Source organism: Asparagus officinalis, chromosome 5 (genome assembly GCF_001876935.1).
Source record: "Asparagus officinalis chromosome 5, Aspof.V1, whole genome shotgun sequence".
NCBI classification, from domain to species: domain Eukaryota; kingdom Viridiplantae; phylum Streptophyta; class Magnoliopsida; order Asparagales; family Asparagaceae; genus Asparagus; species Asparagus officinalis.
In genome coordinates, this window is record NC_033798.1 from 2,102,912 (window position 1) to 2,125,941 (window position 23,030).

Sequence of the window (23,030 nt, forward strand, 5' to 3'; positions counted from 1 at the left end):
CGATAACGGGTTGATAGTGAACTTTACGATGGGAAAATTAACTAAACTAAAGTTATAGATGTAATTTTATCTAAGGTAAGGGTAAATATTGAGGGAATACAATAATTTGAGGTACATGGTTAGAATTTTGAAGAATTGAGGGGCAAATTTAAAATCCTATAATGTCGAGGGCATACATAGAAAAAACTAAAAAAAAATGATAGGGGCACACCTCCAACCACAACCTCAACCACACCCCCCCTCTCATTTGCTATAGTGCACCGGGTCTCACATGAGATTTTAAAGTTTTAAGATCTCATGTGGGACCCGGTATATTGTAACAAATGAGAGAAGAGAGTTTGGTTGAGATTATGATTGGAGGTGTGTCCTAGTGCCACCAAAAAAAAAAAGGCTGAACAAGGGTCAAGACGACCTCCTCTCTATTCTCTCTCCATGGAAATGTCAGAGCGGTAAAAAAAAAAAAAAAGTCGTGGGTTTCTTTTCCCCATTTTCCTTTTGTTTCCCTCGCTCCATTTTCACTTCTCGCTGGGGGCGAAGGAGTTGCAGAGCGAAGGGCCCCCCAAAAATTTTCTCCGCTCTCAGTTTCTCTCTCCTCACTCTCTCAGATCTCCGATCAATCCCAAGTAAGAACTCTCTCTCTCTCTCTCTCTCTCTAGAGCCTACTTCTAGGGTTTCGACCTCTCCTGCTTTCTTTACACTACAGCGTTTATGAATTCTCAATCTAGCTCAGGGCCTAGGGCTTCGATTTGCTTCTCTAAGGTTTATACTCGCTGGCGCGAGCTCGATTCACCTGTGGAATTTGTGACCTAGGGTTGGGTTTGGTTGATGAGACGGTCCAGGTCAAAATCAGAGAGCTAGGGTTTTCTAATCGCGACTTGTATTTTTGTTTTTTAAATTAATGAAGTTAGAAGTTGGAGGTTATTCTCAACATCGCTTAGATTCAAGCTCAGTGATTAAGTTCATGCTGGTTGGTTTAGAGAGGGTTTATCTGTGAAATTTGTGCTTTTAGCCTTGAGATGAGATGCTTGATGTTGGGGAATGAAGGGATTCTGATGTGCATAATGGGGATTTTCACCTAGTAAAGGTTTTGAGTTTTGAGTTTTGAGTTTTGATCGCTGTGTTTGTTGGGTTTGCTAATGAAGTGAGAAGCTGAAGACTATTCTCACTGTACGTTACATTTTGAAACGCTAAAAGCTTCATGACAGCTGTTGTGACGAGCTAGACTGATTGGATAACTATTCGGAGATGTCTTCTTGTAGAATATTAGTATTCAATGTAAACACTAACTCCTTAACTGGATGCAAATTGCTTGTTTATTGCATGAATGTCTTGGCTAATAAATAGCTTACAAAGATAACAAACTTAGCTACAAACGAGCTAACAGAAAAGACTGAATCAAAACCTTAACTAAACCCTCCAGAATAGGGTTGTTATTAAATGGATAAAACTACTTCCTGAAAACTAGGTCAAACATCCCTTCATACTCTCCCTTAAGCTAAACTTAGTGAAACAGTTTAGCTTAACTGGTTGACATCGCACATCCCCATTAGCCTTCGAAGATGAACAAATGCCTCTGTCTTGAGTGGCTTGGTCATAATGTCTGCGACCTGGTCTGCACTTCCACAATGATTCAAAACAATGGTGCCTTCTTTAGTCAGCTCCCTGAGAAAGTGGTATCTTACACGTATGTGCTTGCTTCGTCCATGAAGAACTGGATTTCTTGAAAGCTTGATTGTGGAGGTGTTGTCACACATGATTGTGGTGCACTCTTCATCTTCATGTCCCAGCTCCTTTAGGATTCTTGTCAACCAAATGGCCTGGCATGCACAAGTTGCAGCTGCTACGAACTCGGCCTCAGTAGTAGACAGAGTCACAATGGGCTGTTTTTTTGAATTCCATGAAATAGCTCCCGAACTTAGCATAAACACATAACCACTCGTGCTCTTACTGTCTTCAACATCTCCAGCATAGTCACTGTCAGTAAAGGCCAATAACTTGCTGTTTTCTCCATGCTTGTAGTACACCCCATAGCCCACAGTGCCCTTCAGATATCTCAAGGCCCTCTTAGCAACCTGTAAATGCATCTCGGTTGGCTTTGCCATGAACCTGCTCAAAAGACTAGTCACAAACATTAAGTCAGGCCTTGTTGATGTTAGATACATCAAGCTACCAATGAGTTGCTTGAAGTGTGTTTCATCAACTGTCACGCCATGTGTGTCCTTCTCAACCTTTGCTCCTGGAACAATCGGAGTGCTCACCATTTTACAATCTGCCATCCCAAACCTTTTCAAAACTTTTAAAGCATACCTTCTTTGATAAATGAAGATACCTTCTGACCCTTGTATCACCTCAATGCCAAGAAAATAACTCATGCTCCCCATATCAGTCATATCAAATTCTCTCATCATAGACAACTTGAAATCATTTAACAATGAAACACTATCACCAGTGAAAATCAAGTCATCAACATAAACACTTACAATGACAATGTTGCCTTCACCACTTCGTTTGGTGAACAAAGTTTGTTCACTTGGACACCTTTGAAACCCTTCTCGGACGAAATAGGCTTCAATCCGGCTGAACCAGGCTCGAGGAGCTTGCTTTAGGCCATACAAAGCCTTGTGTAGTTGATAGACCATATGCTCATTGCCCTTCACTTCATACCCCTTTGGCTGCTCAACAAATACTCTCTCAGTCAATTCCCCATGAAGGAATGCTGATTTCACATCCAACTGGAAGATCTTCCACTTCATTTGGGCTGCTAAAGCAATGATGGTGCGCACTGTATCCAACCTTGCTACTGGTGCAAAAACCTCAGAGTAATCGATCCCTTGCCTCTGTGAGTACCCCTTAGCCACTAACCGAGCTTTGTGTTTGATCACTTTCCCTTGTTCATCCCTCTTGGTCTTGTAAATCCACTTCACTCCCACTTTCTTAGCTCCACTAGGTAACTCGGTGAGTATCCAAGTTTTATTCTTCTCAATGGAATTGATCTCATTGTCCATTGCTTGCCTCCATTTTTCTTCTCTCACTGCATCTTCAAACAGCACTGGATCATCTGATTCATTGTCTTGCAGCAGTGAGGCTTGCATCATGTAAGCAGCTTCTTCTTCTCCATCTGTGCTTAAGCCTTCACCACTAACATAATCCCCCATCCATATAGGAGCTCTTCTCTCCCTGCCTTGAGCCTCTACTCTCACTATACTACCCTCTTCATTCCCTTCATTATTTTCTCCACCACTATCAGACTCCATGTCTACTCCATCACCTACATCAAACCCTTCTTCATTGTTTCCTACTTCTCTAACCTCTCCCTCACTTTCATCATCACTATAATCATCATCACCCCATACTAATTCAGCTCTTATTTGCTCTTCATAATTCTTTCCCCAATCCCAGCTTCTTTCTTCTTCAAATACGACATCCTTACTTACTACAATTCTCTTAGTCTTAGGATCAAGTAATCTATATCCTTTGGACTCATCACTAACTCCCAACAAAATACAAGGAAAGCTTTTGTCATCTAACTTACCTCGTTTAGCATCTGGAATATGGACATAAGCAACACAACCCCAAACTCTGAAATGATTGACTGAAGGTTTCACTCCACTCCATGCTTCTTGTGGAGTCTTGTTCTTCACTGCAAGTGTAGGACATCGGTTGAGAAGATAGAATGTCCACAAAACAGCTTCAGTCCAGAAAGGTCTTGGTACTTTCTTGGCAGCTAGCATGCATCGAACCATGTTCATCACTGTCCGGTTCTTCCTCTCGGCTATCCCATTTTGGTGAGGAGTGTAGGCGGTGGTAAGTTGGCGCTTGATTCCTTGCTCTTCACAGAAACTCTTGAAGTTGTGTGAAGTGAATTCTCCGCCTCGATCTGTCCTCAAACATTTGATAGCTTCTTCTGCTTCCTTTTCTACCATTTGCTTGAACTTCTTAAAGCAATCTAGAGCCTCTGACTTTTCTACCAACAAGTATGCCCATGCCTTGCGGCTGAAGTCATCGATGAAACACAAAATGTACCTCTTCCCACTATTCGATATAGGCTCAATGGGACCACAAATATCAGCGTGAATAAGCTCTAAGACCTTGCTTGCCCTCCACTCACTGTTTTTTGGAATTGCATTGCGGTGTTGCTTCCCTTTGAAACAATCTGTACAAGTGACTTTCGATGCTTCAAGTTGAGGAAGCCCACGAACCATCTTCTTCATTTGTAGAGTTTTCAACCCTTTGAAACTCAAATGTCCGTACCTCTGGTGCCACAAGTAGGTGAGATCCGAAACATTGGTATGGAGACATTCCTCGAAAAATTGTGTTGTGGCAGACACACCTTCATTGAGTAGGATGAACATTCTGTTTGCGCTCATTTCAGTGTGAGCAATGAGACCTCGCATTGGATGATATACATTGCATTTCCCATTCTTTATTAGAATTGCCAACCCCTTCTCTTGCAACTGACCAACACTAAGTAGGTTGTTTCTCAAATCTGGAACATAATACACATCCCTAATAACAAAGCTAGTGCCATTGAACACAAGCCTTACACTTCCCTTTCCAGCCACAATCATTCTTGAATTATTCCCACACTTCACAGAATGATTAATTCCATCAACTAAATTGGAGAACATACCTTTATCACCACACATGTGGTTAGAACAACCAGAATCAAGGAACCAAGCATCATTCCTCTTTGCATCATTCTCTTCTATGTATGCCATAAGCAGCAACTCTTCTTCATCATTCAATTGTGCATAATTAGCCTCCTTGTTCCACTTAGGGCATTCGTACTGAAAATGTCCAAGATTATGACATTTGAAACACTCCACAGTTGCTATTGTGAATGTCTGGCGCCCTCTTCCACGACCTCTGCCCCTGAATGATGTTCTGCCACCTCTGCCTCTTCCTCCTTCTACTTTAAGAGCTTGATCACCTTCTCTGCTGCTGCTTCTTCTTCTGAACTTCTGCTCATGAACCACAAGACTACTATGGAGTTCATCAATGGAGAGAGATTCAGTGTCTTTGGATTCTTCAATAGAAACCACCACATATGTAAATTGGAGTTCATCAATGGAGAGAGATTCAGTGTCTTTGGATTCTTCAATAGAAACCACCACATATGTAAATCTCTCTGTCAGTGTGCGCAGTATCTTCTCAACCACCTTGGAGTCAGGCATGTCTTCACCATTGCTGCGCATTTTGTTTGCAACTGACATCACTCTTGCAAAGTATTCGGTGATAGTCTCTCCTTCCTTCATCTCTAGCACCTCGAAATCTCTCCTTAAGGAATTGAGAAGGGATTTCTTTACTCGATCATTGCCTCCAAATTTTCTTTTCAAGGACTCCCAAACAATTTTGGACGTTCTTCTGTCCAAAACTTGTTCAAAGACTGTTCGATCAATTGCTCTGAAAAGGTAGTGCTTCACCTTATGATCTTTGGTTCTAGCATTCTCCAACTGTTCCTGTTGTGCATCAGACAGGACTGCTCCAGCACGAGGTTCTTCAAATCCTCTCTCGACCAAGCTCCATAGCCCTTTAGCTCTGAGTAGATTCTCCATCAGCTCGCTCCAATGATCATAGTGAAGACCATCGAATTGAGGAATTTTGGTGGATCCCTTTTCCTCACTCATCTCTGTTTCTCTTGCGTGTATGACTGCTGCTCACGCTCTGATACCAGTTTGTAGAATATTAGTATTCAATGTAAACACTAACTCCTTAACTGGATGCAAATTGCTTGTTTATTGAATGAATGTCTTGGCTAATAAATAGCTTACAAAGATAACAAACTTAGCTACAAACGAGCTAACAGAAAAGACTGAATCAAAACCTTAACTAAACCCTCCAGAATAGGGTTGTTATTAAATGGATAAAACTACTTCCTGAAAACTAGGTCAAACATCCCTTCACTTCTTTCTTGATGAGGCTTAAGTTGAATTAGGAGTCCCTTTTGTACATATTACCGTGGCTCATATGTACTTGGAAATAATTGTGTTGCGACTATGACTTGGATTCTTCTTTTTCATATTGGACTAATTCAGACCCTATTTGTTTTTTATCATTGTAATCATGGTTATTTTTTGAGACAATTCGTTTGTGATGGATTTTGTCGCAAGGGGCCGGGAGTCTTAAAGGATATTTCTTGGTTTCAATCATATAGAATGGTCAATAGTCACTGAGTGGTTGATCATTTTAGAGTAGCGTACTTAATTTATTAGGTTGTGATGAGAGATAGCAGAAAAATTCTGGGCAAGATTAGATTTCCGTCCAAAGCGCTGTCCTTTGAGGCTTGTTGATCACTTGGCCTTATGACTGTGGTAGTGGTCTATCTATATCCTTCCACTTACTAGCCCTAGTGTTGCCTTGGGAAACAGAGCGTTGTTTATCACAATAAATACTACACACTGTGTTACTCCTGGGCACGATTAGGCTCTTCAATTTGCAACTATTTGGTTGGGAATCTAGGTTGGCCCAATTGACCAACTATATATTTTTGTGTTCAATGAAGATATTGAGTAGTGAATTTCTTGTTGAGGATCTCATAAGATCTCACATCCACAATAATATATGTTTGCACCCAACTTATTGCTTTAGCAGTTTGATAGTCCTACTATTCTACATTAGCAAATCAAAGTGAATTTATTTAATGGAACCGAATATGGATCCTCATCTCTTCAAATAAAATGCACCATATATGAAAACCTTATCTATCTTTGGCAGCACCAATGTTAGAGCCAAATGCCAATGTTTTATCTGACAAGTAGTCATGGTCAGCATGTCAATGCATTCCAAATCATGCATTGTATTAGTGCAAGATTTTAGTTCGTACTGCAGAAATCATGAATCATGATAGTTATTGAAACGCTACGTGTCTATGATAACGAGCCCGATTATATCTTCCGAGCTTAATTATAGTTACGAGTTAATTTTACTATTTTAGGTACAAGGATGAACAATATCTCGCCTTCCACAATTTTAGCGCATTGGTTGCCACATATTATAGAATGCATGGTATCACATAAATTGATAATGCCATAATTAGTTGAATAAATAAAACCATTATTATGCACCTTAAATAATAAATATTCTTGTCTCGTTACTTATTATTATTAAACGTATCAGCTACATTGTTACTATAGTCTTATAAAACCAACATACCTATCACTTGAAGTGTTTGTTATACTCTAGGAGTTAATTTCAATTGGTAAACTGTTTTTTACAGTGGCTTTGCATTTAGGTTCGCAGAGTAAAATATTCTCAGGACGTGTATTTGCTTTATTTATCCTTTGATCGTAAACTTTTGATTGATTGTAAAACACCAAATTTTAATATGCCAAGTTAGTATTAACATTTCATCTACGTCTTGATTCGTTAGTGTTTCTTTTGAAGATCTTAAAATGTAAGCTATGCATCTGAAGAGCTTTCAAGTCTCTTGTTATTCCTGCTTACGCGACTTAGCTTGGAAGAATCATAGGTTGATTATTTTAATTTGCATATTCCGTTACCAATCCATGATTTTTTCTCCCTAATTCAACTGATCAAACTATTGTGCAATATAATTTGTTGTGCTGTTCCTTTGTGGTGAAGTGCCATGATCCTCTAGTTCATTTTTGATAATGTGTTAACTGGTTAGGTGTGGGGTTGAGGAGGATTAACTCTTTTTTAACTTTCCAAACACAAAATGTGCACAAAGTAATAGATGTTAATCCATCTCAACTTCTAGATATGTTCAAAGGAGCTAATTTCTTGAAATGTGGGATTTAGAGGTCAACCTCTTGGCATAGGTTAAGAAACCCTCTATTATAGAAAAAAAGACAATAACCGTCTTTTTTGAGAAGACCAGAGAAGAGCATAATAATTAATATGTATTTTTCTAATGTGTAACAGCTAACCTTTCTTGTTTCTTTTTCTCTTTTCAAACGGCTTAACTATTTTAATCCTTTTCCTTAATCTTTCCTTAAACTAGTTTATTTTCCTGTTTTCTTCTACAGGTCTGAGCTTATATTCATTGAGTTACATAACATTTGTGAATCAAAGAAGGTACATGGAGTTGTTAACTTTTGTTGAAATAAAATAACTTTCTTCTTTATTTTATTCATTCTGGTTAGTGGCTATGTTTGTGCACTAGTTAAACCAAGTTCAATCATCTTGAAATGTTGGATATTGTGCTGGTGCTGAGAAGGGTTATGGTCAGACATTTGGATGTTTTCCTTAATGGTGCTTCTTAAATATTTAGTCCATGCATACATATCACAAGAGGACAAGTATATGTAGCTTGTACTTTAAAAGGAAGACGAATAATTCTAATTGGTTGGTAAGGATAGAAAGTGTGCATGGTTAAATAAGTCACCATCTAATTGTGAAGTGTAATCGAAAGAACATCATAGTATGCTTCCAAAAGAATCTCAATGTCCGACATCCTTTTGGACTCTTTAGGAACTTACTTTCTATGCCAACATGAAGTCCATGGTCATCATCATTATCCTCATTATTGTAATAATCTTGGAACTGTATTGGTCAATTTAACAAAATTGGATCCTAAGAGTGGTCAGAGTAATACATGACTAATTACACAAGTTTCATATAATTTTATTTTGTGTATGCTTACTGCCCATTTTCATGTCAATAGTTAGAAAAGAAAAAAAGAAAAGAAAGAAAAATGTAACTTTAGTATTGATGTGAAGGGGATTCAATTAATTATGCTATTTCCTAATTTACTATCTCCAATATAAATAAAAAACGGCTAAATTATCAGATTGTTATTTAAAATAAACCTCATTTACCACTTTGGTACTTAAAAATAACTTCGGCGTCTTTTTGGTATTTAAAGTTTGGCAAAGTGGCAATTCGGTACTTTTCCGACGATTATTGTAATTTCTTACAGGGAAAATTTCTTTCACCCCTCACCTCTTAAAGTTATTGTATTTTACACCCTTCTTCTCCTTTAATTTCTCCAAGCTCAAATTTGTTCTACCTCTTCACCCAATAAGACCCTCCTTCCTCCTCTCTTTCTCTCTTCTTCTTCAACCTCTCCCAAATCCCAATTCAAACCCAAACCCTAATCAAAACAAGGGGTTTATCATTTGGATGAGGGTTTGTGTTTGAATTGGAAGAAGTTGAAGGGGGAGGAGGAGACTCCATTGATGAGTATTATTCTCTTGACTTAATTTAAGTACTTTTTTGTTCTCAATCTTAAGATTAATTATTTCTCTTATATTCAGTAGGCTTTCAGTGAATCTGAAGTGACTTACTGCTTGCTATGTTGACTGTTGCCGAAAAAGAGCCATAAGCCTGTGAGCAACGAGTCTAATGGTTGATCCTCTCTCTTCCTTCTCCTACTATAAATTACATCTCACCTCTCCTCCCTTTGTCTCCATGGCTCTATGGAGGTTTCTCCTCAAAGGGCAATTTTGACATTGATATCACAATTAGCCCAACCACTGTGCTGGAAACCAAACCCTTCACTCCAATCCGAATCCCGTTCTCCTCCTACAAAAATCCTAGAGAAGATGTTACAAAATCGACACAAGAGGCAGCTAGGCTAGGCATTGTTGATTCATTGAAGAGACCTTCAATGACACAAGCCTGAAAACAGAATGCTACTGAAAATTCAAATCCCTCCATATAGTTTTGTTGAGTTTTTGTAATCTCCCACTATTGAATTTAGGGTCAAGAACAAGGATGCTCAGCACTCATTGCACTCTATGTGAGAAGTCCAGTGGAGATTGAGAATTTGGTCTTTGGGAGATTGAGAATTTGGTCTTTGGTTGCATTTCGAGTAGAGAGATGGAATTACCAGAGGATTATGCTTGTGTGATTGCTGACCGAATCTGAAAATGGCCCATATTTTCGGTAATTGTATTGTGGAGAATTATGGCAAAGGGTTTGCTTCTTGAGTCCTGGGAAGAAAGAGAGCAGAATCTCGGATAGTTTTCAAAGTTGTTGTCATGCTTGCAAGAAGAGGCTTGGGTAGGGGCAGGACATTTTCATGTATAGTTTAGCTTTCTTGTTAAAGGGAAAAAGGGAGTAAAATACAATAACTTTAAAAGGTCAGCGGGGTGAAAGAAATTTTCCCATTAAAAAACTACAGATCTCACCGGAAAAATGTTAAAATGGAAGCGTGTTTTGGGAGTCTTATGTGATCATAGGATACCTATAAGATTAAAAGGAAAATTCTATAAGATAGTTATAAAACCAACAATGTTTTATGTATCATAATATTAGGCAATTAAAAAATAACTGTAGCAGAAATGAGAATGTTACGATGCTCTTGTGGGTATATAATAAATGATAGAGTAAGAAATGAGTGCATTTGTAGTAAATTAAAAGTTGCTCCTGTTGAGGATAAATGAGAGAAAATCAATTAAGGTGGTTTGGACATGTGCAACAGAGGCTTGTTAGCGTACCGATCAGAAAAAGTGATAATATTATAGTTAATGGGGCGAAGAGGTCTAGAGGTAATACCAAGGAGAACTTGGTTGGAAACAATTAAGAAGGACATGATAATGGTTAACTTAAAAGAGGAGATGACCCGTAATAGAACGGAATAGAAGAGTAGGATTCGTGTAGTCAACTCCGAACATTTTAGATAAAGGCTTTGTTGTTTGTCTCGCCAGAAGTACCCAATCCCCTTTGCCAAACTTTCTATACCAAAAAGGTGTGAGTTATTTTAAATACTAAAGAGGTAAATGAGGTCTATAGAATACCTGGGTAATGGATTTTCAACTACCAATGAATGAAGAAAGCTTTTGTCTTTCTATTCCCCAATCTTATTCGAAACTGAACTAACAAAACAATTCGAATAAACCTTAAGCAGAAATAACTTTCTCTATTTGTGCAGTTGCCATCAGGTAATGCGACAGTAACAGTATGATCCCTTTCCATAAAGTTTTAATCAAATATGCTCCCTAGTCTAAATTCCTCTTTAGTGAATAAACTGACATAGTAGTCAAAAATTCTAATACAAATTCTAACTATTCTGGAGCTACATCCTTGAAATTGACAGTCTTAGTAAATAGTGTGAAACTATTGTTGGAGATAAGGTCCATGTTTATTGCCCTGGGCTTGCATTGAGGGTAGCATCAAACTTATCCTATTGCGGTGGCTGTAAGCCTGTAACAACAGGAGGATGTTTCAGTCTTCTGTCAATAATTAATTGATGAAAAGAGAACATATTAGCTTTAAGGTGGGCAATTGCAAAGATTCAGTATTTCAATATAATGCATCTAAAGGATTAAAAAATAATAGCTAAATACATACTTATGAGATGCCAAGAATTTGGGGGGAAACAAGAGCATAGTTATCGAGATGGCCGATATATCAACATATATAAAGGGGATAAGTCCTTACTAGCGTTACCAATTACTCATCAGGAAGGCGAGTTTGAACAGGATTTAGGCATAGAAATGAAACGTGATGGTGGAAATGAAGGAAATTTTGGCCCCAGTAACAGGATATATAGGGTAATGGGTGTCTGTACACCATTCATGAATCTGAAATAGAATTGTACCAGATTGTTAAATATACCCTGTGCTTTATGTCTCAACACGTCTGGGGATAAACAGCAACATGTCCAGAAGTATCTTCAGGAGAATATCACGAGGGATAGGCATCCATATAAAATGGAATAGTAAATGAGGGCCTTTGCAGGCAATTAGAGGTAGCCTAAATCAAGGATACTACAACGCAAATCATGTAATCTTGCTTAATCTTCCACAAAAAAAGAATCATGTCATTTTGCTTAGGAAGATGGTCGGATTGTATTTGGAGGGTCCGAGTAGGACGAGGCTCACACCAAAACGGATTTAGTTGAAGGTACTACTAGGACCAGGCTCTTCAAGCTAGCCATTAATGAACTTGAAATTTTATTCAAATTCGTCTTGTTTAGATTGTTGACTGTGCCTGATCAGCTTCTGCTGAGCTGAGACTTGAGCCTGGTAACTCCTTCAACCTTGAACCAACTTAAAGATCTAGTGTGATATATGGTTGCCGCCTGACTGCATCGTCCACCATCCGCGCACAAGTCAATCATGCTGTTTGTAGAAAAGTAAGAGGAAAATGAAGGCAAGAGATCCTATGCCTCACTCTGTTCTTACAGGGGTACTGGTGTGAGTTTTCTGATTTGACATTAGATTATTAGATCCACCTAGTTTTGGGGGGTTAATTTAAACCGAGAAATTATCCTTAATAGGGCTGATTGAGAAAGGGATTGATAGAGCTGACTAATATTACTCGGGATAAAGGTTTTTTTTTCGTTGTTATTTTTAGTAGAGAACCTATCTTTGCATGTAATGTTGGATGAAGTTCTGTATTCTATTAGTTTATCTGAACTTGGGATTTTCTTTATAAATGAAGTTTGAACATTTTCTCTTGATCTTTTGTAGGTGATCTGACTTTGTGAACTGCATCCAACTAGTTGCCTATTACAGCAGATACTATTTATTATTGTGACTAAGATAGATGAAATGTTTAGCTCTTCCTTATTCACGGTTTGACGACTGCCATTTGTCTCTTATTCATGGTTTGATGACTGCCATTTGTCACCATTGAGAAAAGGGTACCTTGTGTCTTGTATTCGCATCTCAGTTGAGGCAAATCAGGACATTTCTTGAAATTGAATTGCCATGGAGTGCAATAGGGAGGAAGCTATGAGAGCTAAAGGCATTGCAGAAAGCAAGATGCTGAACAAAGACTTCACTGGGGCACGAAAGATTGTGCTAAAGGCCCAAAAGTTGTATCCTGACCTTGAGAATGTATTGCAGATGTTAACTGTCTGCGAGGTGCACTGCTCTGCTGAAAATAAGATCAACGGTGAGATAGACTGGTATGGGATTCTTCAAGTGATACCAACTGCAGACGAATTAACCATCAAGAAGCAATACCGGAAGCTTGCTCTTTTACTTCATCCTGACAAGAACAAATTTGGAGGTGCTGAGGCTGCATTCAAATTAGTGGGAGAGGCTCATAGGACGTTAACAGACAAATCAAAGCGTGTACTGCATGATATGAAAAGAGGAGTTAATTTCAGAACAGTCTCTGCAAGGCAACCTGCCCCACATGTAAACAGATCTTCATTGACCAAGAAGCAACCTGGAGTTGCAAGCAGTTCTGCAAATGGTGCTTCTACTCAGTCCAATAATTTGAATCATCAGCAATCACCTCCATTCTCAAGCAATCAAACTTTCTGGACCATATGTACTTCTTGTGGTATAAGATATCAGTATTATCAAAATATAATGAATAGATCAATTCGTTGTCAGAGTTGCAAGCAGCCCTTTATTGCCTATGATTTAAGTGCACATAGTGTGCCGTCTGCAGCACCATGGAATTATACTGAAATCCCTCAGAAGGAGAACAAACCCTCCGCAGCCCATTGTGCTGCGCAAAGAAGCAACTTTGGAACTGGTTCTAATATGGATCCTCGGGGAAATGTGGGTGGAGGGTTTGGTGGCGGACCTCATAAGGACTCGAACAAAGATTTAAAATCGGACAGAGATGGTGGAACAGCTAACGATGCGAAGTTTGAAAAGGTGAAACTTCATGAAACAAGCAAGAAAGAGCAAACACGAAAACCTCCAGCTAGAAGTAGAAGTCAGAAAAGAGGAAGAAAGGCAGAAGTGGAATCTATTGAGTCGGAGAGCAGCGATAGTGATGTAATTGTTAAGGATGGTTGTCCTTCAGGCCAGAATACTGGGACACGACGATCAACCAGGCAGAAGCAAAACATTTCTTACAATGAAGAGAAAAGTGATGATGACAATGACTTCATGACTCCAAAAAATAAAAAGTTAAGGCCAGAAGGTATGTCAGTGAATGAACAGAAGAATGCCTCAAAGTTTTGGGAAGGGAATGCCAATGGCGTCATTGGACAATCAACTGGAGCTGAAAGTAAAGTTTCATCAGATTCACCAGACACAGACTCGTTTTCTTACCCTGATCCTGAATTCTACAACTTTGAAGAGGAAAGGGATGAAAGTAAATTTTCTGCAGATCAGATCTGGGCTATCTATGATAACTTGGATGCACTGCCACGTTTCTATGCATTGATCAGACAAGTTTACAGCCCAAAATTTAGGCTGCGCTTCAATTGGTTAGAGTATGAGCCCTCAGGTAAAGCTGAGACACTTTGGTATAGAGGAAATTTGCCTATTGGGTGCGGTAGCTTCAAACTGGGTAAGTCAGAGCATACACAGGAGCGTCTTATGTTCTCTCATCTTATGCCTTTGAGAAAAGGTACAAAGAAAAATACTTACGAAATATTCCCTAGAAAAAGTGAAGTTTGGGCACTGTTCAAGAATTGGGATATCAAATGGAGTTCTTGTTCAGATATTGATAGGCAATACGAGTATGAGGTCGTGGAAGTAGTATCAGATCTCACCGAGAGTGATGCGATCAGCGTTGTCCGTTTAGTTAGGATACAAGGGTTTGTGAGCTTGTTTGTGCAATCTAGAGATGATGGATCAAGCCCCCTGAGGATACAGATGAAAGATATACTTCAGTTTTCACATAAGGTACCCTCGTATAGATTGAAAGGAAGTGAAAGAGAAGGCGTTCCTAAAGGTTCCATGGAACTTGATTGTGCTTCTTTACCTCTTAATTTTGCAGAGACATTTCCTTCCATCAGTCTTGAGAATTCTAAGGCGAAAACTGAAGATTTGAATAGTGTATGTGATAACTTTCCTTCTGACCTAGCAGGCGAAGAGGAAGGTCCAAACTGTAGCAGCAAGTGCGGCTCTGAATTGGACGGGGTTGCTTTTGAGGAGTTGAAAAGAGGTCAGAACCATGTAGAAAGTGAACAAATAGGAACGGAACACGCTCAAGATGCTGGCATCAGAAAACCTGCTATGAACAACAACTCCCAGCCATCATCAAGCCCTCAATACGAGTACCCTGATTCAGAATTCCATTACTTCGAAGAGGAAAAATCAACCGATAAGTTCGAAGAAGGCCAGATTTGGGCACTTTATAGTGATCTTAACAAGAACCCTAATTACTATGGTCTGATAACTAAAGTGGAATCAGAGAGTTTTAGAGTTCATGTTACATGGCTTGAGGGTTACTGTGAGCGAGAGCAAGAGGTGAATTGGTATAAAAGAGAGCTACCCGTCGGTTGTGGGGCTTTTAAGACTGTAGAAGATGGTTTTGTGTCGGACACAACAGATACCTTTTCTCACCTTGTGCATTCAACAAACAAAGGGAACGATTATGTTATTTATCCACAACTTGGCCAAATTTGGGCTATCTACAAAAATTGGAGCTTTGGATGGTCATTTTCTGATGTGGAAAGTTGTGAATTTGATCTGGTGGAAATTGTTGCGGTCAGTAGTTCAGGGTTCAAAGTTCTGGTATTGTCGAAAGTAAATGGCTATAGTTGTGTTTTCACCGGTAAAGGAAGAGGGATTCCCTCAAAAATAGTGGACATACCAATTTCTGAGCGCTTGAAGTTTTCTCATAGAATTCCTGCTTTTAGACTTACTGAGGAAAGAGGTGGAAAGCTGAGAGGCTGTTGGGAGCTGGATCCTGCATCAGTGCCTGATATCTTACTCTTTGCAAATTCTTGACCGGAGCATTTGATGGCTGTTCTGGTTAAGAGTGGTCCTGTGTTATTAACAAATTTTGCCTTGAACCGGAGATTCAAGCTGTTTATATCCTTCACCATGTTGATCTGTGATCTTATGTAATGTGTATATGCTGTAGTTTTTTGTTTTAAAAGTAGTACCTGATGCCGCTGCGGTTAAAAAGACTGAGAAAAGGTTGGGGCTTAAAACTTGTGTAAACGAAGGTGACTTGGTTTTCTCTGCATAAACCGTTACGATAGCTCTGTTTCGTTTCCTTCTACGCTTTACTAACGACTGCTAGCTTCAGTATGATTCCTAATACTTTGGTTCTCTGTGAAAACTGATGGCGAAATGAAAGCTTTTTTACCTTCTACCAAAACAATACAGGAGAAGATTTCTGTGAAAGTTTTTACGCTTATCGTTTCTTTGCTCTTCTGGAGAGAAGGAACATTAGATTCCTAGTAATTGTTTATTCTGATTTGGTTTTTGGGCAGTATTATCCATAATCCTCTTTGATTCCAGACCTTAGTTTTGGATTGCAATATGGTGTTATGGTAAACTCTCTTCGGAGCTGGTAATAAATTTGGAGGTCAAATCATGTTCACACTCGATCATGATTCCCTCTACTAAAGAGATAAAATAAACAAATGTGGAAAACTTGAGCGGATCTACTTATGTAATATGACCATTTTCTATGTAATTTAAACATTTCTTCCCTTCCCCTAGACTTTTGCGTTTTTGTTTCACGAGAGGAAAAAAAAAGAGCCAAATGCTTTTCAAATATTATTTTCAGGATGTAAATAGTGGGGGAAAAGATTTGTTAAATTATCACGTAACGATATAAAAACAAAAAGGGGGCATTCCGAGAATCGAACTCGGGACCTCTCGCACCCAAAGCGAGAATCATACCACTAGACCAAATGCCCTTCTTGTTGTAATCTCAATCGTTACCTTAATGTGAAGGAAAACTAGTAATTTGTTTTTCCCTCCAAAAAGGTCTCATCACGTTCCCTCCCTCTATCGTACGCGAATTTCCAATTTAAAAAAAAAAAAAACTCTAAAAAAGTTTCTTCCTTTTATACCAGAATTTGATCTTCAACCTCAGCGGCTGGGGTCTCAGTCTCATGCGTTGAGATCCCATCCTTTCTCTCTCTCTAAAAATTTAAAGAAAAACTCTGATCTTTTTTTTTTCTTGCTCAAACTTGCCCCATTTTTCTCCAAAAAAAAAAAAAAAAAAATACAATCTTTTCTTCACGATTTCGTTCAATCACTATCAGCATTAGCTTTGATCAAGATTTCCAAAAATAGGTATTGTCCCTCTTATTCAAACACAGTGAAATCGATCTCTTTGAGAACATCCAAGTGCTATTTAGTCTTGATTCTGCTTCGGTCGATGGTGTTTTGACTGTCGATGATGCTATTTTGAGGGGATGAATCAAGGAGGGGATTTGGACTACGTCCCAGATTCAGATGAAGAAATCCAGCAAGGTCAGTCTTTAATTACATCGAAAAAACAATCTTTTTTTTATTAATCTCCAGATTATGGTTTTATTTGTTCTAGTTTGGTGCTTAAAATATTTGAATTCGTGATTAGAAATTTGGGAATCTCAAGTCAAATCCTCCTAGGGTTTTAAAAGTGATGTTTTCCCCCTTATTTTCAATTTTAAGCGAAAGAGGCATACTTTCATTTGATGTAATCATCACTTTTTTAAATAATAATAATCATATAATTTTATTATCCTCCGATATTAGCTTTTACATCCGGGTTAATTTTGTAGAAATTAAAAGAAAGTGGCCAAACTGTCACCTTTAAAAACTTGGTAGGATTTTCTGTAGCTAATTTACTATTGTTTTATTGGCTGTTATTAATAATTCTCTTTATCCTCTCAGGGTTTTCGACAAGGAGATTAAATAAAGTTTGTGTAGCTCGTAAAGCTACTGATACCAATCATCATGAAATATCTGTAGATTCTACCACTAAATCAGATGAGCTGGATCATGAACTTGAGATTCCCGGGTGTTCTCAAAGCTCTTATAGCGATAAATCTCTCAGCAGAGTAAACCGATCAAGGATCAGAAAATTATATAATGAAGAGGTTTTATGCGAGACGGATAATAGATTTATCGGCTCTCAAGAGCCTGGTGAGCTGTCTCAAGCCATTGCAATGAATGTTGTCGAAAAATTAGTTTGTGATAATGATGAGGGTTCATGTCAAGCTATTGATTCTACGAACGTTGTAGGGCTGAATTCACCTCCTATTTCGAGTGTAAGAGGAGCTCAACATTTGGCTAAATGGGTGAATCATAGAAGTTCAGTTAGAGAGCTGAGAACATTTGACTGGGTTGAGAGTGTTTCAAATGAGGGAGGCAATGATTCAAGAGAAAGAATGATATATAAGAAAAGAGAAAAATTGTGTTGCTCTGATATTAGACATCAAAGTTTCCAGGAGTCTCCAAATTCAGGCTTAATTCCAGGGATTTCATCCACCAATAAGATACAAATATCTGAAACAGAAGGAAATGATCCTCTGGAAGTTACAGATGCTGATATTGGAGATGCAGACCAAATATATGATATTGGTCCTAGCACTCAAATGGCTGCTGAAGCTATGGAGGCTTTAGTTCATGGATCTCCTTTAAACCATGGACTAGGGGAGGTCACAATTCTGAAAGCTTCAAATTTAAATGTAGATTCAAACATTGGCGTCTCACTTGAGAAGAGGATTTCTTCTACTCGTGAATTGGAAAGCATTTCGATATGCTGTAAAAGAAGAAAATCCCTGAGCGGTGAACTAAACAAGGGGACATCTAGTTCATCAGTTATGAAGGAGGTTGAAAAAACTTCGATTCCATCAAAGGCTCAAACTTGTTCCAACAAGAGGTTCATCGAAGGGAATCATCCATTTAAGGATATACCTGTTGCACCTCGAACTAAGGTGTCCAAATGTAGAAAGGTATCAAACTCGACAAAAAAAATTAGTTTGCCGATGGAGAAAGATAATCCAAGAGACAATATGGGAGATGATAAGTTTGCTGAAAATACATCCAGATTCAGGAGTTTGAAAAGAAGGGATGTCAATATCAGTTTTCGAGTTGAAAGTAGGGTTGTTTGTGCAAAACCAACAAATATTGTACAGCCCTCTGAAAGGTGTGATAAGAGCAAGGTCATTTTCAAAAGCTTTGATGATATCCTAGGTTCAGCGAAGAGGAAGAAGAGATCAGCTTCAGTGAGAAATGTCTCATCAGTATCCAGTGAGAGGAGAATTTTTTCTCTATATGATGCTCAGGATGGAGAGAATAATGCCAAATTAGATATAATTTCACCAATCAGAAAGGCTCAAGAAACACAGAAGATATCATGCAGCAAATACACAAAAAAAGTATCAACTTCAAGAGAGCTTCTTAGACTGGAAGCTACTGAACAAGAAGGAACTTGGTTATCGAAAGACTCTCGAAGAAGAAAGGATATGTCCAAGGTTTGTATTCTGTTCAGCAATCATTTGGATGTGAATGTAATCAAGCGACAGAAGAAGGTAATCTCTATATTTCATTTTCCTTTTTGACTTAAATAAGGATATGATCATACTCATATGTAGGATTATTTGCCCTTAAATACCCCCAATGCTTGTTTCTGCCCAAAGAATCTCCGAAGTTCAATAAAATTTAACTACGATACCCCAAAGTTTCTTTTTGCCCAAAAATACCCCAATGTTCAATAAAATTTAACTTTGATATCACAAAGTTTAACAAAATTTTACTTTGATACCCAAACTTAATTTTTGTGAAACTTTCAGGTAGCAAAGTTAAATTTTGTTGAACTCTGGGGTACATTTTGGGCAAAAGAAAACTTTGGGTATCAAAGTTAAACATGAGGTAAACTTTCGGGTATTTTTTTAGGCAAAAGAATATGTTGGGGTTTCAAAACTAGATAGATTAAACTTTGGCGTATTCCAGTGCAAATAACCCTGGGATATCTGATAGCTATGTTCTTTTTCTTCCTTGATAGATTTTGGCACGATTTGGAGCTCCCATAGCATCGTCGATGGAAGATGCCACACATTTTATTGCAGATAGGTTCGCACGAACAAAGAACATGTTAGAAGCAATGGCTATGGGTAAACCAGTGGTTACAAAAATGTGGCTTGATAGTTGTGCAAGAACTAGCTACTTCATCGACGAGAAAAACTACTTATTAAGGGATCTGAAGAAGGAAAAGGAGATTGGTTTCAGTATGCCCGTTTCATTAGCTCGTGCATGTCAACAGCCACTTTTGCAGGTGAGTGTTTCATTTGTTAATAGGGGGTTGTTTGTTATGCAAAAATTGCAAATGCGGAAAATATTGCATAACTTCAAATTTGTCTTTGAATATTTGATGTAAATAAGCATTTGGTGGTCGCAAAAGATGTTGGATTTGTATCTTTTGTTACAGAAAATGTATTTCCCATTGCAAATCAAGTGTTTGTCTAACTGCAAATGTAAAATTATTTACATTAATGAGTTGCGTGTCATTAATTTGATGGCATAAGATTATTTTTAAATTATTGCAAGGAATTCAAAGTTTTTACCCCTATAAAATAGGAATCCAATTGCTATTCTCAACTGTCATATTGCATTGGAAATGGATATTTGACTCCAACATTTGTTGCTGCTATATTTCCTATCAACGAAAGAACCCCGTGTTTGTCTTACATTATTTTCTAATATCAATGGTTAGCATAGGCTGTAACATCTGGGTAATCAAGCAAACTGTAGTACTTGTTCACTCATCGATAACTTTCTGATATACCGACCATATTACTCTCTTTTGTAGGGAAGAAGAGTGCTTATTACTCCAAACGTTAAACCGAGCATTGAAATTGTAAGAAGCTTGGTTAAAGCAGCTCATGGCCAGGTATTGTAAGGCAATCCACCAATAGTTGCTTGTACACCTTTTTTTTTTTTGCTCTTATGTTTACTGTGTAAGATCTGAACCATATGATAAATCCTTAAATATCAACTGCATTTTGACAAGCATGTCTGCAGTTCACTATTTCAGCATCATGAAAGTTAAAATGCATGAATTTAGAATGAATGATCTAAATTTACAGTGGCGAACTTCCCCGAAATAGTTTATAGAAGTCATCATGTTATAACAATATTGACTTGATTCTGCTGAAAAATGGGAATTTTCCTTTTACTTTCCACTTCATCATGATTCACTAAATATCCTTCCTTTTGATTTATATATATCTAGTGAAGTAGGGGGGAAAACTAGTTGGTACGAGAAAAATTTAACTGGCATCAATGAACTGTGTTTAATGTAGATTTCGTCTTTTGTAATGTAATATGACCCACAAGAAAAGGATACAAGGAAGATAATATGCAAAACGAATTTCGTTAAGAATTATCGTGAATGGTTATCATCAGTTTTCATAAATTCACAAATTTACCCTTCTGTATAAATATTAACAAAGCAAAGTTCAAGCAGGTATTATCAGAGGGAAATATTTGCAAACTTGGAACACGGAGTGACAATGTACCAGATGATCTTTTGCTTATTTCATGTGAAGAAGATTATGCAGCTTGTACCTCTCTCATTGATAATGGTAAAACTCCTCTTCAGCTGCACCATTTAACTACTAATATTCATTAAACAAATTGGACATGATACTTGAACCTATGGATGTTGTATGCAGGAGTAAAGGTTTTCAGTTCTGATCTACTACTGAATGGGATCATAATTCAAAAACTGGAGTTTGACAGGTTAGTTTTGCCAACGATTTATTTCACGAAACTATCATGAACTCTGGGGGGTTCACACAAAAATATCATAGATTTGTTTTTATTAGAAAAAGGCCGGTTCATTGCAGATAGATCCCCTGTACTATCGCCCAACTGCAGATAGACACCCTGAGTTCAATTGTTGTATATAGCCATTCTTCAGCATGAACTTTCAATGCTGCTGATAATATCATGAACTAGTCGCTTACAACATCAATGGCTTAGATTAAAAGGTCGAAATTAACCTTGAAAATAGAAGAGGTACCTGACGATATAAAAGATATTATCACATATATGAGATAAAATTGACCAAACGCATCACATGTGAAGTACATACCTGACAACTTAATTTACCTGTCGTCGGACATAGTAATTTAGTTGATGGTAGTTTTGTGAATTTACTATTTCTTTAATCGGGTTGTACACATGGTTAGTATATTTCTCATTCCTCTGACATAATCTTGTTCTATGCAGATACCAACTTTTTGTGAAGCGTGTTAAGTGAACCTGCTCATAATATGATTTAGAGGGGGAAGAATGCAGTGTTCAATGAACTTATGTGAATATCTCGTTCAGAAATTTTGACTTTCTATACACCCAAATTGGTGATACACCAGTTTTTGTGAAAAAAAATTCGCTAATCATGATTTGGTGGTTTTGTATATTCGCTAATCATGATTTGAAAAATGATGATTCTCTTCCTTGTGTTACCCTTCTAAATGAAGTTCAGAAGTTTGTCATTTTGATATTGCTCTGGGATTTATACTGCAAGCTCATCAGCTGTTAAAATCAGTTTGTTTCTTTAGCGAAGTTAATATTTGAAGTAAACAAATACGAGAATGATAAGTACTGGTTCTTTATTGGTTCCCTTTGTATCCAATAAATTGATCCCACTGAATAATTTTTCTCATAAATGAATGTGATGATGTGCAGCTACATTCTAAAAGCTTATTTGCACATAGATATCCAAACTTTATTCCATTTTTAACTATGATACCCCCTTTTTAAGTCATTTTACCTTAAATATTCCTGAACTTTGGGGGTATGTTTTAGGCGAAAAAACTTTGAGGGATGTTATTTTGAATCCAAATTCAACCCAGACATCCTTCAACCATTTCATTGAATATTTATTGGATATTAATATAATTATTTTATTTTAGTTAAAAATGATTTTTAGATGACGTCAAATCCATTGTTGGAAATTCTTCTTTATGGTGAGGTTGCGTAATTCCTTAGCTTGAAATTTTTTTTTTGTCAAATTTTGATTTTGGGGTTTTAAATCTAAATATAGAATATACAAAAAAATTATAGAAAGGGAAAGGTGGGTAATAACATAAATTACAAAAGACTAAAGGTTTTCTTTCCTTGGGAACTACCTTAAAAATATGATTATTTTACAGAAACCACCTTTTATTTTTAGTTTATATATAAATCACATTTAAAGTGGATTTTTATTCTAATCAACCGCCTCCTAACTAAATCTTCACTAAAAAACTAAAAAGTAATCTTAAAAAATATACGTTTTAGGTTATGCAATTTGTATTCTTATTAGACAAAAATGTTAACAAATCAAGTGCCTTGATTGTGAGTTTTTAAGGGTATTTTCATGGGGTTTCGGTGATGAATTTGACTAGGAGGCGGTTGATTGGAATAAAATCCACTTTAAATATGGTTTATCTATGAATTAAAAATGAATGATGACTTATGTAAAATGACCAT

The 23,030-nt window shown here is 37.6% G+C and overlaps 2 protein-coding genes and 1 non-coding gene across 3 annotated transcripts; 2 read left to right on the top strand and 1 right to left on the bottom strand.

Annotated features, from left to right (window-relative positions):
• LOC109839958 lies at positions 438-15,831 on the top strand. Its single transcript, XM_020408430.1, has 3 exons — positions 438-623; positions 7,986-8,034; positions 12,378-15,831. The coding sequence occupies exon 3, from the start codon at positions 12,618-12,620 to the stop codon at positions 15,552-15,554; it is 2,937 nt and encodes a 978-aa protein (XP_020264019.1). The 5' UTR covers positions 438-623; positions 7,986-8,034; positions 12,378-12,617; the 3' UTR covers positions 15,555-15,831.
• On the bottom strand, positions 16,406-16,477 carry TRNAP-UGG. The gene has a single exon. It is a non-coding gene; the product is annotated as a tRNA-Pro (tRNA).
• LOC109844027 lies at positions 16,671-22,218 on the top strand. Its single transcript, XM_020413031.1, has 7 exons — positions 16,671-17,039; positions 17,442-19,084; positions 19,558-19,827; positions 20,362-20,442; positions 21,019-21,136; positions 21,227-21,293; positions 21,786-22,218. Exons 1-7 carry the CDS (start codon positions 16,982-16,984, stop codon positions 21,814-21,816), a joined length of 2,268 nt encoding a protein of 755 aa, XP_020268620.1. The 5' UTR covers positions 16,671-16,981; the 3' UTR covers positions 21,817-22,218.